General features: G+C 43.4%; 1 protein-coding gene across 1 annotated transcript in view; it reads right to left on the bottom strand.

Moving 5' to 3' along the window:
- Enthd1 (ENTH domain containing 1) overlaps positions 1 to 17212 on the bottom strand; it is a 119815-nt gene that overhangs the window by 81941 nt on the left and 20662 nt on the right. Inside the window, exon 3 of the mRNA XM_048454897.3 lies at positions 9592 to 9834. Within this exon, the coding sequence (XP_048310854.3) occupies positions 9592 to 9834 (243 nt within the window). The remainder of the gene's footprint in view (positions 1 to 9591; positions 9835 to 17212) is intronic.

The following is a 17212-nucleotide window of genomic DNA, read 5'->3' as shown; positions in this document are numbered from 1 at the left end:
CCTCACACAGCAGGAAATGAGAAGGAGAGATGGAGAAGACAGTGGATAAGGAGCCCAGCTGGAGCCATGAGAGAGGAACGGCTCCAGGGGTTCTAAAGCTGTCGGAAATTATATTCGCTCACAATTTCCTCTCATAGCTGTTGTTGCTATCATAACACTGCAAGGCTGACATCATGGACAGTGTTCCTTGTTTCCTTACATGTTTCCTCCACTTGGATAGAAAATGTCCTCCCTGCCTATTTTTCTGTCCATCTTGCCCTATTTTACACTGATTTATGGGAATTCTTTATATACTCTGGACACTAATCCTTCATTAGTTGTATGTGTTAGGAAATTTCTCAGTCTTCTGATCTTTTTCTCCTCTCTATATGGTGGGTTTTGATCTCAAAATCTACAACAGAAAAATCTACAAAAACCGATCAGAACAGTTGGTGCTGGAACAAACCAGACATATAGACGCGTGGATCAGAACAGACAGCTCAGAAATGAATGCACACGCTTACGGTCAGCTGAGCATCAACAGTGCCAAGAACGCACGGCAGAAAGAGGACAGATGGGTGCTTCCGTAAGAGGGGCTGGGAAAGCCAGATATTCACAGGCAGAAGAACGAAATAAGACCCTGACTTTATTATGGTGCAAAAGTCAACACCAGTCAGACTTAAATACAAAAGCAGAAGGAAGAAAGCAAGGAGACACTTTCTCACACTGAACTGCTTCTGGGCCTGAGGCCAAAATCAAGGTGTCAGAATTCCTGTCTGAGAACTGAGGAAGAATTACTTCCAAGGTCATTAGGGTTTTGGTAGAATTAAGCTCCTGGCTGAGGGTCCTATTTCCTTGGTCGCTGGTACCTAGGGCCTACTTGCAGCTACTAGAAGCCACTTACCTTCCTCATGCCTCATCTTCAGAAACAGTAGCAGTGTGCTATGTCCTGCTCCGACTGCGAACCTCTCACTTTGTCCTCTGACAGTGGCTGGAGAAGGCGCTATGTTTCTGAGTGCTGTGATTAGATGAAGTCCACCTAAACGACCTGCCACCATGTAATGTAGCAATTACAGGTCATCATCCACAGCTTCTGCCCTGGTGGGGAGGAGGTTAGACCCAGGACACTGTGCTAGCAACAGAATACTGCCTACCACAGGACACACTCACTAGCTCCTTTGTTGTTTATTTACGATCTGTGCTGTCTCCAGGGCTGAGGGCATAGTTCAGAGGTGAGTGCTGGTGTAGCATGGATGAGGCCTGGAGTTCAACTCCCAGAAACACAGAAGAAGAAAAAAATAGTTTCTGTCTATCTGTCTATCAGTGGGTTAAAGTACATGCCACCAAGCCAGAGTATCTGAGTTCAATCCCAGGGACTCATGTGGTAGAAGTAAGACCCTATTCCCACTTTCTTTATTATGTCTAGCAAAAGTATCTCTCTATCCTAATATCACAGAAAATACATTTTCCAAAATTTTCTTCTAAATATTTTTAAATTTTGCTTTTATGTCTTAAAGTCCTTAATTTATCTACAATTTTTGTGTGCATGCAAGATTTGAGACAGAAACCTAATCTCATTTTTTTAGTGTGTGTGTGGGGTTCTATTATTTATCGAGCAATTCATCCTTCCCTCATAACTCTGAAATTATATCACTGTCACTTTATTAGGATTGCAAAATGCACAGCTGTTTTCTGGGCACAGTGTTCTATCCCATTCATATACATACCCACTTGCCTCAATAGCATGCTGTGATTACCATGTTTCTAGCTTTAGTTAGGAAGGAAGCCCTTCACCTTTCTTTGGGAATGTTCAGTTTTTCTGTTCCGAGACAGGGACTCACTATGGGACTCAAGATATTCATGCCTTAGTCTCCCAAGCATTGAAATTATAGATGTGATATGAACTACTATGGACCACAGTTTGTTTGGACTATTCTTGGTGTGCATGTGAGTGTGTGTGCATGCATGCATGCGTGTGTTTGTGTGTGTGTGTGTACATGCTCACATGGCATGTATTATTCTTGACTTTTGATTTTTCCAAACACATTTTATTATCAGCCCATCATGTTCAGTTTTAAAAATCCTTCTGGAAATTTTGATTGTAATTGCACTGAATCGGCAGTTCTCCACTGGAGGCAATTCTGGCCCACGGGGACATCTGGCCATGTCTGCAGGCGTCTTTGATTCATTCCCACAATGGTAAAGAATGTACCACTGTCACCAGGGGAGAGGGGGCAAGGAGAATACCCACAGTGTACGGCATTCATAAGAGAATCGACCTGGTCAAAACAACAGTGGTACCAAGAAAGAAAAACCCTCACCAACTCTTCAATTTGGAGACAACTGACATACTTGAATTATTCCAATAAACACGGACTATTTTTCCATCTACAGTTCTTCCTTAATGTATTTCAATTATGCATCATAATCCACAATGTATTGATCTCATACAATCTAAGATTTGTTCCTCAGTAGTCATGATTTTTAAATTATAAATGGCATCTTAAAAAACATGTGTATTGGGCCATCTATAAAGGCACCTGCCACCAAGACTAACCACCTGAGTTTAATTCCTGAAACCCACACAGTGAAAAGACAGAAGCTGATTCCCATAAGTTGTCCTCCCTCTGACCTCGCAATGTACCATGGCAGCTGCAGGTCCACACATGTTGGGAATGGAGAGATGGCTCAGGGTTTAAGAGCACTGACTGCTCTACCAGAGGACTGGGTTCAATTCCCAGCACTCACATGGCAGCTCCCAACTGTCTGTAACAACAGTTCCAGGGAGTCCAGTGCCCTCCTCTGGCCTCTGTGAGAACTGAAAGGTATGTCTGGAAATTATCTACCATGACAGTAGCTCAGTCTCCTTCTGCAGTCCTGCCAAAGCTTGCATCCCATTTTTTTGAAGTTACTTTACTGGAAATATTCATGCTTAAAAGCTTTTTATCTTCTTGGGGAATTGAACATTTTTTCACTACCTTTCTTATTCTGTTTGGTCAGATCTTACTATAACTATACTGGTTTGAATTGTTTTACATTTATTTATTATTACCTCTCTCTCTCTCTTTCTCTCTCTCTCTCTCTCTCTCTCTCTCTCTCTCTGTGTGTGTGTGTGTGTGTGTGTGTGTGTGTGTGTGTGTGTGTGTGTGTGAGTTGGAGACAACTTTCACGGATTGGTTGTCTCCTTATATGTCACCAGATTGACAGGTACTTTTTCTCATCGAGCCATATCGATGGCTCCTGCTTTCATGATCATATTGTTTTAGTTAGGTTATGACATTGTTCCCTATCCCCATTTTCACCCTCAACATGAAGTTAGACTCGCAGCGTGCATCTGGATCTCTTTGTCCTCATCTGATAAATCTCTGCCTTCTCATAGGAGTTCCATCTGCTCATGTCTGTCTGATTAATAGATCTGGGCTTAATCTCATCAGTTTACTTTTTAAATTTCTACTTGATTTAAAGTATGCTTCTCATATTTGTAAAAATTTAAATATTTTCTTATTACTTTTTTTTCATGTGGGAGTTTGTGCATTCTGTTTCTGTCTGAAACTTGTTCCTGGAAAGCTTATCCTACACTCTCACTGGTGAAGGTTTGGAGTCAGATAGTCTCAACTCTCAGAACAATGCAAGGACCTTTAGAGCCACTTACCAGCACAGGCCGGCCTTAAACTTTTGGCAACCTTCCTGCCTCAGGCTCTCACATGCTGGGTCTCAGCTGTCATTTTTAACTAAAAAGTTAAGCAACATTATTTTATACTGAAAATATTTAGTCCTGTGTACATGTTTACCATTTATTCATCATTCTCTTTTTTCCAAACTTGCTTCTGAAATAATTATTTTTGGACATATATTCTAATTTGTTAAAGTAGTTTTCTCTTTAAATTTTTCTAATTTCTTTTTAAAAATTCATCCATTTAGTACTTAAAATTTCTTTAAAACTGGTTGTGTTGATTCTATCCTTTACTTATATACACGTTTAAACATGTGTCTGCACAGTGTTCTATATCTGACCATTCTTAGGGGACTGGTGTGTTCCTCACCTATGTCCTTCTGCTGTGGTGATGCTGGCCTATGAGCTCGCTGCTTAACTTCACCTGGTGAAAATCCCAGGGACTCACTGGTGACCTGAGGTGGCTTCTCTCTGCAGAGAACTGCAAGACCCACGTCAACTCCTATTAAGGGCCTGCATTCAGCACTTCTCTCCTCCCTGAGAAGGCATTCAAGACTCCCCTTCCCATGCTCGAGACATGGAGAACTCACTGTTTTCACCAGGGATACCTGTAAGTGAGTCAATCCCTAAAGCGCCACTGGAACCAAATGCCAGTCCTGCCAACTTCAGCTCACACATTCTCTTCTTATTTTATATTAATGTCTGGAAGAAGTAGTCCTTGGGGACAGTGAATTCTCACACATCTTTTATAAGCACTGGTGATCATGCAACAAAAGGAGCCCTGGGGCTATTGCTAGAAGCAGCCATTGAAAAGGTTTCATCATAAGTTAGCATATAATATACTGGGTTGGTGCACACCTGTAACTTCAGAACTGGGGAGCTGAGACAGGAGAGCTGAGTTCAAAGCAAGCCTGAACTGCACAGTGAGACCCTGCTCCTCTCCTCCTCAAAGGAAAGACACTCCTTTAGGCTTTCCATAACTCTCATTACTGACACCTCTGTGTGTACCTATGCCTAGAATTATGTTCATTATACAATTTAGGATTGTTACTTAGAAGAGACCAGATCTTTATAATGAGCCTATATCATTCTACAGGAACAAAGTATCTTTTCCAAAACAAAAGCCAAAGAAAGGCAGACTTGAAGTCAGTACTCTTAATAAAATCTGTTGGTTTGGGAAGGCAGGGGTATAGACTATAGGGTTTGATGCTTACTTTTAAAATGGCAAAGTTCAACGGTAGGCCTCATCAACCTAAGTGTCTCAGTGGCACCCAGTGTGTGTTATGAGCACCCTCATCTGTTGTTATGTGCACAGAGGTGAGCAAGCCTGACTCCCCATCAAGGCTGCCAGTACAGATGGTGGCATCCATGATTCTGGCAGCATGGTGACAGCAGTGCGACTGAGTCCACAGCCACCATGTATTATTGGCACAGGAATGCTCTCAAGGCATGCAATGCTATTACTTTCCCCGCTGCCCAGAGAAATCTTCCTTGGGTACAGAGGAAACCACTACAAAGACCACACCTCCCAGAGAGTTACAACGCTTCTGGAGAGAGCGGCCCTGAGTGACCTGCAGAGCCAGAGTCGGGTTGCTGCTCTCTGCAGCCTGCTGCTCGCCATCACAGTCATGAGCCTGCAAAATCCAAACCTCCCAAACAAAAACCACCCAAGCAATTGACGAGAATTAAAACTTAGGGAAACATCCAAGAGTAGGAATGAGGAACAAGAAGTGGTGATATGCGAAGGCTTCTTCAGAGCGCTCTTTTCCCTTGCAAATTTACCTGGAAGCAGTCAGAGCAGCTGCTTCAGCTCCAGGCTTTCTAGCGATGCTCTCAATTTCACATCTCGCTGTAACTAAATAAGGCAGAGACATCTTTAAACTCCCATGGATGGAAATTTACCTGCACAATGTCATTGCCTACCTCTCTTCCCTCTAACCCAGATGTGGAAGTCATTTTCAGTTTCTTCCTTTCTTTTCCAGTATGACATCCACTTAGCCTGTTGCCTCTTTATGTGGTGCTGTCTTCAAACATGACTGTCCCCTCATCTCTCTTGCCCAGAGCAAGTCCTGTGCCCAGACAGAAACAATTGATCCTCACAGCCTCCCTACAACCCACACCTCCTTCATTTCCACACAAAGCAGTAAGAATTATCTCCCCAAAACAGCTGTTTTCTGTAATAAGAAAGCGAAGTTCTGTGACTAAGCTGAACATCCCTCCTGTTCAAGTACTGAACTGCTTCCTAGGTGCAAGTTCTAGCAAATTGAAATTTCTAAATACTATTTATTATGCCTTTTGCTAATTGCTCAGGAAGCTTTCAAGCATCTGCCCACATTTCTCTGCATATTCAAAGTCCGTTTCTATTCCATTTAGTACACAAGCAGGTCTTACACATTCAATCCACCTTCTGCTTGTACTCTTCCCCACTGTGGTTGAGATTACTCTACTGTCTCCTCTACTTACTCTCCCCTCCTTCTTCTGACTTCTTTCTAAATAAGTACAGTTGACACACAGCTACCCCATCTTCCTTGCAACTAGGAGTGTCCATGTGGCTAAGTGATAAGCAACATGTAAGCCAAAATGTTAAATGTGACTTAGCAGGACAAAGCATTCCTATCTTCAACACCTCTTTCCTCCATCTAGTTAGAATACAGCTGCGGTGGCTGGCACTCAGGTAGCTATGCATGAGTTTGGTATAGCAAACAGACAGAACCTGAAGCTCCTAGCATTACAGGAAACCATATCTGTCCTCAAACACCTATTCTGCATTACTATAGAAGGAAAGAACTGACTCCTATGTTTAAGGCACTAGGATTTCTGTGGCTCCATCTATTGCTCAAGACTTGTGACCACCCACTTTAGATGCATCTCTCCACCTCCGGGCTTCCACTTGCTACTTCCCTTGTCCCGCTAGGGAGGTCCCTGCCCAATTAATTTTCTTTTTCTTATTTTTATCCCAAAATGTCTGCTTTATTTCTTCCTTTAAAGTACAGCTTGAGATCTGACACCTTCATGAAAATGTGACTATGAAGATGATACTACAGCTAAACTTACTCGACCCAGTTGCTCCTTTCTAAACATAAATGCATATATCTATGTATCTGGTACAGACATCTATGTATCTAGTACAGAAACAAAAATAATCTAACCGAGTTTCTCTTACCAGGGCTCCAGCAGTGTCAGCATCTAAACACGCACTTCAAGCAGTACTCACCACAGCCTCACTCCTGGAGCCCGTTGTTGTTAAGCTGACTTGAGAGCACAGCGTATCTCGCAATGTCACTCCCATGACAGCAGAGCACAGGGGTTGCCTACCATGTGCAGTGCAGGGCCTGGAAGATGTCAGGCCATTCTAGATATATGTGTCTACTAAGTGCATTCTAACAAAGCTCCTGAATTTTTTTTCCTTTGAGGCCAGGTCACCTGTGTGGCACAGGCTAGCCTCAAACTCTCAGTTCTCCTCACTGGGCTCCTGACACTGGAGGCTCAGCTAAGGGTCACTGTGCCTTGGGTTCATGATGGGAAAAAAAAGCCATTCAGAGCTCTTCCTGGTGACTGAGATGTGTGATAGCATTAGATGACTTGGATTTAAAAACAACTTACTCTATGAATATAAAGCAACAGACTGAAATTTCTTGTGTGCCTCAAAAATATGGCTCAGAGATCAGTTACTTTTGCAGTGACTTAGAGACTCACTTCGTTAGCTTGCTGTCACCCAAACTGTGCCTGGCTCAGGGCAGAAGCATGTGACCTTTCTGCTCCTTTCCCAGGCCACCTGCTTCAGCACCATAGCTAGGTCTCTATTTAAATTCCCCTCCTCCAAAACATTGCCCCACCCTATATCTGTCCCCAAATAAAGTCATCCCTGTCATTCTGTCCCTGACTGCTTTCCCTTTGGGTAAAGGACGAATTACCATCTGACATGGTCTATGCTATTCTGTGCAGGTGTGCCCCTGGGCTGGCCTCTGTTACAAGTTCCATGGTGAAGGGAGCAGTGACTCCCACACTGTTGTTGCTCCAAATTTCTTCTGGCCATTCAAATTTCAAGTAAAAAAAGCTCAAGAAGAAAGAGAGTTAGAAAGTGGCCGAAAGAGCCTGGGAGATGGCTCCACGGTAAAGGGTCTACCATGCAAGCATGAGACCTATGCAATACGTTAGTTACAAGTATCCACCTCTGCTTCACAGTGCTGGATAGAGGGCCAAATACCAACAGCCCTGAAGCTGGACTCAGCGGTCAGTACCTGGCTACTGAGCATGAGGAGCCTCAGAAGTCATGGGAAAAGCCAGCTGCCACAGCACAATCTGTAATCCCAACACTGTGGGGGTGGGGAGGGGGTGACAAGTGGACCCTGGAGCTCCCTGGCCAGCCACCCTACCTGAAGAGACAAGTTCCAGACTAAGTGAGCTACCCTGTCTCAAAAATTCAAGGTGGGATTTGATTAAGGAAGATATCAGTGTTCACTTCGAGCCTCCACATTCACATGTACCCCCAACATGCACACACCTACATAAACATGTACATACACCATACACACACACACACACACACACACACGAGCAAGAAAGGTGATAGAAAACAGTAAAGGGGATGAAGAAACTCTGAAGATCAGTCACAGCTGAGTACTGTGCTCTTAGTGTCAGCTATGGAGGACTTCTTCCAAAATAAAAGGGTCCCCTGAAAAAGAGAATCCACTGATTCTGGAAGCATTTGGTGTTTGCTGTTATATTACAAAGAACCCTTCTAATGCCTTTCTTCATCACAGGTACAAACTGAGCGAACATTTAAGAACACTGGACAAAGATAGGGAAGGATGATTTAGGACCAGGTTGTGTTAATATTATTGCTGATATTTTTAAATTTCTGTGATTCATTGATAATTGAAATTCACTGCTTATGTTGAATTCCTGTAGCACTTATGGGGCTTTGTTTAATAGATATCTTGATGGGGTTCAGGCTGCTAACACCACCACAGAACGGGTGACTCAGAAACAATAGAAATCATTTTCAAACAGCTCTGGAATATGGGAATTCCATAATCAAGGTGTCTGTAAGGTCAGGTCCTAAAAAGCCGCCTCTTCCCATAGTAGCAGGAAGGTAAAAGAGAACTCCTAGGATTTCAGGACTCAAATCCTGTCTGGAGAGGGGGTGGGGGTTCTACCTCTGTGACCTAATCATCTCTCAGAGCCCACACCTCCAGCTGTCAGCACACTGTGAAAGTTCCATGGGGGTGGGTGTAAGCCTTCAGTCCATGGCCACAGACATAGATGCTGTGGCTGGGGGCAAGCTCTGAAAATCCTGGGATGCACTTTCAGCCCGAGTTTAGTTGCTTTCAAGAAGCAACTAAGTCAGATTGCATCTGTGGTTTTCTTCTCCTAACTGCCCATCTTTATGCGCAGCTCATCAGTGGGTGCTGGAGAAGCTACAGCAAGATATCATTCTTTGATGATTTAACAAGATTAATAGGAAAGATCGTTCCATTTCCCTGATAGTCTTATATCTCCCCCAACCTTTGTTTTAAAGTTCAGTGATCCAGAGTTAAAGTTTTAGACAAAGGAAAGCCTTACAAAGAATCATGTTAGAAGAATATTTAACTATGTTAGAATCTCCAAACACATTTAAATAAACATGCCCATGTACCCAGGCCCCTACTCTCAGAAAGTAAACCTCCTTCATACTATAGTTAGAAAAAAAATATTAAACTGAATAAAGATGCCAAATAGCATAGCCGCTAGGCTAACAGTTTTAAAACCAGTTTATGTGAATTCAGAATTGTCCACTGAATATCCCCCTTCATCTTTGGTCCCTGCAGTATGGAGTCTAACAGTGGGACGGTCCTGCTGACATGGTGTTGATGATTTGGTATGAGCCTGGTGTCTTGTGTTTCGAGCTGTTCTCAGTGGACATCTGTCATGGTCTAGGCCACTGCTTATGTACATACTTTTATTACGTAGACTCGCAATTGTCAGGAGCGAATGCTTCTTCTCAGAGGGAAGGCTTTCCGGGATGAGGACAGAAGCACATGCTGCAGGCGAGGTCCCTGTGGCAGGTAACCTGGTGGGAAACATCATGCAGTAGGAGGTCCGCTGTCTCGTCCAGCTCGCCACTTCCCTCTCTTTAAAAAGCAGCTGCTCATCCATCAGCAGAGTTATGACTTGTTTAGACTTCTCCCGGATATAGCGACCTGAAAAACAGCCAAGAATTTGCTTTAAAATGGATTAAAACTGTAATTAATTTTATCCTAAATAAAATTAAGGCAAAGCTGAAATGTAGCAAAGGGGAAAGACAAGTAGAAGACTGTTGATGAACACATTCCTCTCTGTGTCAACTAAGCAAACAAATCATCAATACATGATGAAATTGCATCTTATCTGGCATTATGCTTTTCATTTTAAATGCATTATTGGATTTTTCTTTGGAAAGCCACCCATACTCTGCAATAAATCACTAGCACAGGCACAGAAGGAAGGTTTAAGCATGAGGTCAGGGGATGGCTCAGTGGGTAAAATGCTCGCTCTGGGAGCATGAGCTCCCAGAGCCTAGGAGTGTCAGTGGGTGCCTGCGACCCTAGTGCTGGGGACCTAGAAAAGGAGGGTCAGAGACTCGCTTGTCAGTCAGTCTATCCAAAGTAGCAAGCACCAGGTTAAATAAGAGGTGCTAGCTCAAGAAAAGAAAAGTGGAGAAGGAAGTAAGGAAGGCCCCTGACACCAACCCTGGCCTCCACAAGCACCTACACAGATAAGCAAGAAGTATGTACACAAAGATTAGTTTCTCTACTCTTATCTCTTTGCCATTTTTTCCTTTCAAATTTCTTTTGTAATTACTTCAAACTCTGTTCTAAACACCCTTAATTTATGGTGTATACTCAGGCCCTAACTGAAGAGGCACACTATGTGCTGGACCCACTCAGTGTCATATGAAAGGCAAAAGTGGTTGGAACTTTAACCCTAGGGGTGACGTCAGGCATTGTCTTTCCCTGGGAACAGGGCACAGTTTAGATTTGAAGATGTGGAAATCCCATGTCTTCCCATTGGCATCTTCAGGAGCTCGCCCCCTCTCCTTTCTCCTCCACCAGTACCTCACCCTGTAGTCCCAAGCCTCTTGCCAACAACACCAAACTCCAGGCAGCTGTTGGCTCCTCCAGGAACTCTGCATGGCTGGATCCCTGACTCATTTGGTCTCTCCTCAGATACCTCCTCCTGCGGTCCTCTGAAGAAGCCCCACCCCATCAGTCTATTCCTCATCCTGCTTTGCTTCTTCTGTGGCATCTGTCACTACCTACTATCACCGGTGTGTCACTTGTTTGTTTTGTCACCTAAAATATAAACCCCGTGAGAGAAGTCTCATTGCACACACTGATGGCATATAACATATATTCAATAAATATTTACTGAGTGAATGAATCAAGAAAGAAACACCATCAAAAAGTTTCAAATGTTCTCCTTGCTATGGTGTAAATGAAGCAGATTGCTGGAAGATGCTGGGAGCCAATTTACAACTTAGCTGCCTCAGAAAGTTGCTTGGCTTAAAATAGCCTCCTGCAATACCCCCAATTAGAAACTAGAAATTATGGGCTAGATTTGGAACATTCTACTTGGAGTCTGTGGGGATTGGTGGGATGTGGGGGCAGCTAACTGGCTCCAAGTGGCACACAGGCACAACAAGCAGACAAGCTATTTGCACTGGTGCAGGCCTCCTCCTCAGAACATCAAACTCCCCCAGGGAACAGAAGTAGCTTCAGGAAGGCCAGGTCACTGCATTTTAGCCAAAATAAGGAAGAAATCACCCAGAAGTGGGCATTTCACTTAACTCTGCTTTCTTCCCCAGGCTCACATTCCTCTGCCTGGCCACTCTACAGCACTGCAGCGAAAAGAGAGAAAAGCAGGGAAGAGCCCTAAGTCTGTTTCATGGCAGAGACAAACAAACAATAGCAGGGCAGCATCCGTTTGCTTCTAAGCAATATGTTTCTAAGACGACATGAAGAAGGGCACAACATAAAACCAGAACAGTACAGGAAGGACAAACTCAGGCAGCAACAGCTTCATGTCTGAACTATGAAAGAAATGGGGCACGGTAGAAAACATGGGTTTTCTGAAATAAGATTCACTCCATGCTCTGCAATCGGAGGGCTCCCTCTTCTTCCTCTGAACCGAAAGGATCCATGAGAATGACTGACTGATCCAGTTTGAAGCAGTCACATGTGTTGTTATGACAGGGTGGCAATGCGTATTGTAGCCTCCCCGCCATCAGGAAAGCACAGCACAGGGCTTGGGAGATTGTTCAGTGGTTAGAAACATTGGTTGTTCTTGTAGAGGACCCGGCTTCAGTTTCCAGCATCCAAAACCATGATTAACTCTTGTTCCAGGGAATCCAGCACTCCCACACTGGCCTTTGTGAGCACCAGGCTTGCATATGTTATACATACATACATGCATGCAGGCAAAGCACACACTAGAGATAATAAATATTTTTGAAAATAAAAGTACAACATGTAACAAAAATATTAATAAGTAAACACATAAAGATTTTTTAAAAAAAAGACCTAGAATGAGGGCAGAATCAATGTGGCAGAGGAGGATCAAGCAGAAGGTATCCTCTCAAATACAAGGTAAAAGTGCACACATGTACTAGGGTTCTCTTGGGTGAAACCTGGGCCTCAGACTTGGCCAGGCCCTCCTTCCGTGTCATTTAGTGTTCTGTCACAGTTTGGAGCTGCTCCTTTGACACATGCCTTTCCTCTGTCAGACTCCAACATCCACAAAGGCCAGAAGGACACTTAAGAAGTGTGTGAGGCGGATGAGCATGGCAAGGAAATGTTCCCCAAATGCCAGGGGGAGAGTCTCAGAGGTCTTGGGCACTAAGGTCTGTTACTAGAAGAATGTGTGATAAGAGCTATAGAAAGACATGTCTACCTTAACAACACTTAGAAAACATGCTAATAATCCTGTCTCCTTCCTGAGCCACTATCCTACCTAAATCTACTCTTCTTCCTGTAGCAAATTTTACGTTCATTCTAAGTGGGGAATATAAACATACAATGCCACGCCTCCATGCAGTAATCAGGTCTACCAACCAAATCCACTAAATCTATCCTTTCTCTCCCTTGGTTCAAATTATTTGTTGCTTATAGTAGCTTAAATTATGTACCTAGTCATCTTCTTTCCAATTTACCTTCTAACAGGCCTCAAGCAAGCAGGGACAGGAAGGAAATAAGAAGCATCTAAACTTTAGTTTATGACCAGGTTATTTCTATTTAAAAACAAAATCCCCTTCAGTCAGGGGCTAGGAGGGTATCTTGAGTAGAGCACCTGCCTAGCATCCTCAAGGTACTGACTTCTGTCCACAGCACTGCAAACGCAAATAGGCAAAACAAAACCCCACCTGTGATGTTGGCACAGTAAGGTCATGCTTCAAAGCCTTGTTCTGCTCTGCTCAAAACAGCCAGCAGTAACAAGCACTGCCAGTCTCCAAAAAAGATAAACTCCACAGAGAAATACAAGTGAGAAAGTCACATGTGTGGCTGAAGTCACAGGGCTGCTGGGCTTTTGATCTGGCAAATAGGATTTCAGCAACTTGGGTGTCAGAGATCTAGACCTGATCTCCCTTTGATAAGAGAGGTTCGTGTTTACAAAAAGAAAGTGAGATCCCCCTGCTCTCTGGGATACAGCCATTTCTATTTATTTGGACCTAGAAGCAGGGCCACATGAACAGTCTTAACACATGGAAATAAGTTAAGTTACCTACTGGCTCAAGTCTGGGTCTGCAACACCTTAATTTTAACTGCAGGGCTCAAACTCCAAGTCATTTTGATAAAGTCTTTATTGGAGGCCAGAAAGGAACAGGGTGGATGGAATGAGCAGCTCAGATGAAGGCAACATGAGCATGCACAGCTATAGTAAGAGCCTCCTACTCAATGAGCCGGAAGCTATCACTCTGTACCACATTAGATAGTCAATAGGACTAATCCTACTACAGACAAAATGTGTCCATAAGATCTTCTACAGAATCAATATTATATAGGATTTTAAATTTTTCCTTAAAAGATTTTTAAGTAAACCATTGAGAAATTAATGCAGGGCAGGGTAGATGATCAGTATGTAAAAGTGTTGTGTTTTTTGTTTTGTTTTGTTTTGTTTTTGCCCAAGCCTGATACCTGAGTTTGATCCCTGGAACCCACACAAAAAACAACATACGGTGGTTCACATCTGTAATCCCAGCACTCTCACAGTGAGATGGGAGGAAGAGTCAGGAGAAGCAACGAGAAACTCATGGTCCAGCTAGCACAGAGTGGCAGAGCAACTGAAACAAGAGAAACCAGCCTCAAACAAAGTGGAAAGAAGGAATTGAATTCCAAAAGTGGTCCTGACCTCCATCCATACACATGCTGTGCGCACACACACACACACACACACACACACACACACATTAAAAAAATGTGAGACTCACAAATATAAATAAGAATATGGAGTTATGAAACAAAACAAAAATGAGCATAAATGAGAACAGATGATCTGATGGAATAGAATAATAAGCATTTCAGCTACGAAACTACAATCAAAATTGGGATTAAAATTAAAAACAAAATGCCCTCAACATCTTAGACTTAGACAGCTGAGGAGAGCCTTGATGGAGGTAAGCAGCAGCAAAGTATTCAAAGCACAGCAGAGGGCACAAGGTAAGAGTAATTAAAAGTCACAAAGGACAGATAGAAAGACCCCAATATTCATCCAGAAGTTTCAAAGAAGACAGTTTTAGAAAAACAGTGTTCAGAAAGACAAGTGCTGAGATTTACAGGTAAGTCCTGATCTGCAGACCTGGCCAGGAACCCCTGGCTGGGAGTCACAGGCCCCAGGGGAAGAACCTACTCCTACTATTTTACTAAACTGACAACAGTATCTAAATGCCTTCTCAGTTTATTCGCCTGTGCCATAGACCAGATCAGTTCTCAGGCCTCATCAGAGAAGCTTCTCCATGCAGAGATGAAGGACTCATCAAAGAGCAGAGACTAAGTGACTCTGGAGGGCTTGGCCATAAATGGGACATCTGCATCATCCCTCTCCTCCCAAGGACCATCACAGGGGAGAGGACCCGGAGAACAAAACACTGCCTTCTGGACACAACAGGTGAACTTTTGAACTCACAATAGTGGGATTGCCTGACCAAGACCTGTGCAAGATCAAGCCAGTCATTCCTGCACAGAGGCAGGAGAAGGGTGTGAGGCCACACCCCTAACTGAGGAGCTATGCAGAGCTGAAGACTTCTGGGGGAAGGAGAGTCAGTTTGCTTTGAGGGTGTGGTCTCTTGCAGGTAGACATTCTAGTGGAAGACCCAACACCTAGCACAAACTGGAATCAGTGGACTAGTAAAGAAAAAGAAAAGGCGCTGAGGTTGGGAAGGAAGTGACTGGAGGGGATCTAGAAGGAGTTAAGGGAAGGGGGACTATGATAAAAATAAATTGTATGTATGAAGGATTCAAAAAATAATAAAGTAGAACATTAAAAATTGTCTTCTGCTGGGTAGTCGTGGTGCACTCCTTTAATCCCAGCACTCGGGAGGCAGAGACAGGTGGATCTCTGTGAGTTTGAGACCTACCTGGCCTACAAAGCAAGTTCCAGGACAGGTTCCAAAGCTACTGGGAAACCGTGTCTTGAAAAACAAAAACAAAAAAAAAATTGTCTTCTTCTAGGCATACTTGTATATATCTGTAATCCCAACATGATCAAAAGTTCAGACCAACCAGGGTGACACAGGAGACTTACAGCAAATCTGAAAGTGGACTGGTGAGAAGGCTCAATGGGTAAAGGAGCTTGTTGCCAGCCTGATAACCTGAGTTTTAGCCTCAGGATTCACATGGTGGAATAATAAAAGTAACACATTTATTATATGTATTTGGTGTGTATATACGCATGCCCAAAGGCCATGCTATGCATGTGGAGGTCAGAAGACAACTTGCAGGAATCAGTTTGCTCCTCCCACCATGTGGGATCTGGGAGTTGAACCCAGGTGATCAGGCTTGGCAGCAAGCACTTTAGCTACTTTACTGCCACCACCCAAAATTTTTTTAATTAAAAAAATTCCAGCCGGGTGGTGGTGGCGTGCGCCTTTAATCCCAGCACTCGGGAGGCAGAAGCAGGCGAATCTCTGTAAATTCAAGGCCAGCCTGGTCTACAAGAACTAGTTCCAGGACAGGCGTCAAAGCTACAGAGAAAAACTGTCTCAAAAAAAAAAAAAACAAAAACAAAAACAAAACAAAACAAGAAAAAAGGGGTGGGGAGAGAAGAAAAGTCCAAAGGCTTAATGATAGTGTTTGCAGCAGGCTTGAGGTCTTTACTTCCAGCCCCTACACTACAGAAGGAGAGTGGGGGAATTAACCACCATGCAAAGCTAGTAACAAGAAATCTATACCTAGAGTCAATGCACAAAAATAGGAGAAGCACAGTGTGAGGTCCCCAGATGGCATCGAGAGACCGAGAAAGAAGAAATGATTGAATTAAGTCAAGGTCATTGATGCCCTATATCTGGGCAGCATTTTTATTAAGAAAACTATAAATTATGGGGCTGGAAAGATGTCTCAGCAGCTAAAAGCACTTACTCTTCCAAAGGTCCAGGCTTGAGTTCTAGCATCCACATGGCGTTCACAACTGTCTGTAACTGCAATTCAAGAGGATCTGATGCCCTCTTCTGACCTCTGCAAACACTGTACCCACATAGTTTGCAGATATAATGCAGGCAACACACCCATACACATATTTTCTTAAAAAGAAAACTTATTAGTAATGAATAGTTGTCTAAATAACATATTTCATGGTTAAACCTACTGTCTGTGGAGTGAGATCCCTTAGACTGTTAAATCAATCACTATAGTCCTTGGCTATAGTTTCCTGTTGGTTGTCCATGTAGATGACCAAAATTAACATATTTGTTTTCTTGTCAAGGCAATTTGAGAACCTGGTTCTTGGGGTCACTTGACTTGAGAAGAGCTTCTGGCTCCTCCAGTCTCTTTCACAAGTAGTCAGAGAATGATTGATTGATTGATTATACAGTGTTCTGCCTGCATGTATGCCAGGCCAGAAGAGGGCACCAGATCTCACTACAGATGGTTGTGAGCCACCATGTGGCTGTTAGAAATTGAACTCAGGACCTCTGGAAGAGCAGCCAGTGCTCTTAACCACTGAGCCATTCTCCCAGTCAAGGCCTTGCTTCACTTACTTTGTTTGGAAACATGGACAAAGTTATTCTTTTGTGTTGAGCCTCCTTTTTAGAGTGGACACTCGATAGTCTACTCAGTAGAGTCTCCATATTTAAGATAAAGATTAGCTTAGAAGCTAACAATCCAGTCAGTTCTAGACATGAGGCTTTGGATTTGGCTGTGGGGTGAGAGCTGGGATGCCTTCTGCCTTCCCAACTCATCAACCCCTTTTGCTTGGGTTACAAGAAACACCTAGCTCCAATGACACATTAACATTTTCAGAGTTGATCTTCTAGGGTTCAGTGGATGGATACGAAAACTCAAACATGACTGTGTACTGTGTTTCTGTAGGATTGAGAAGTGCTCTCCATGA

Source organism: Myodes glareolus, chromosome 19 (genome assembly GCF_982192425.1).
Source record: "Myodes glareolus chromosome 19, mMyoGla1.1, whole genome shotgun sequence".
NCBI classification, from domain to species: Eukaryota; Metazoa; Chordata; class Mammalia; order Rodentia; family Cricetidae; genus Myodes; species Myodes glareolus.
This window is presented reverse-complemented; position numbering and strand designations above follow the sequence as displayed.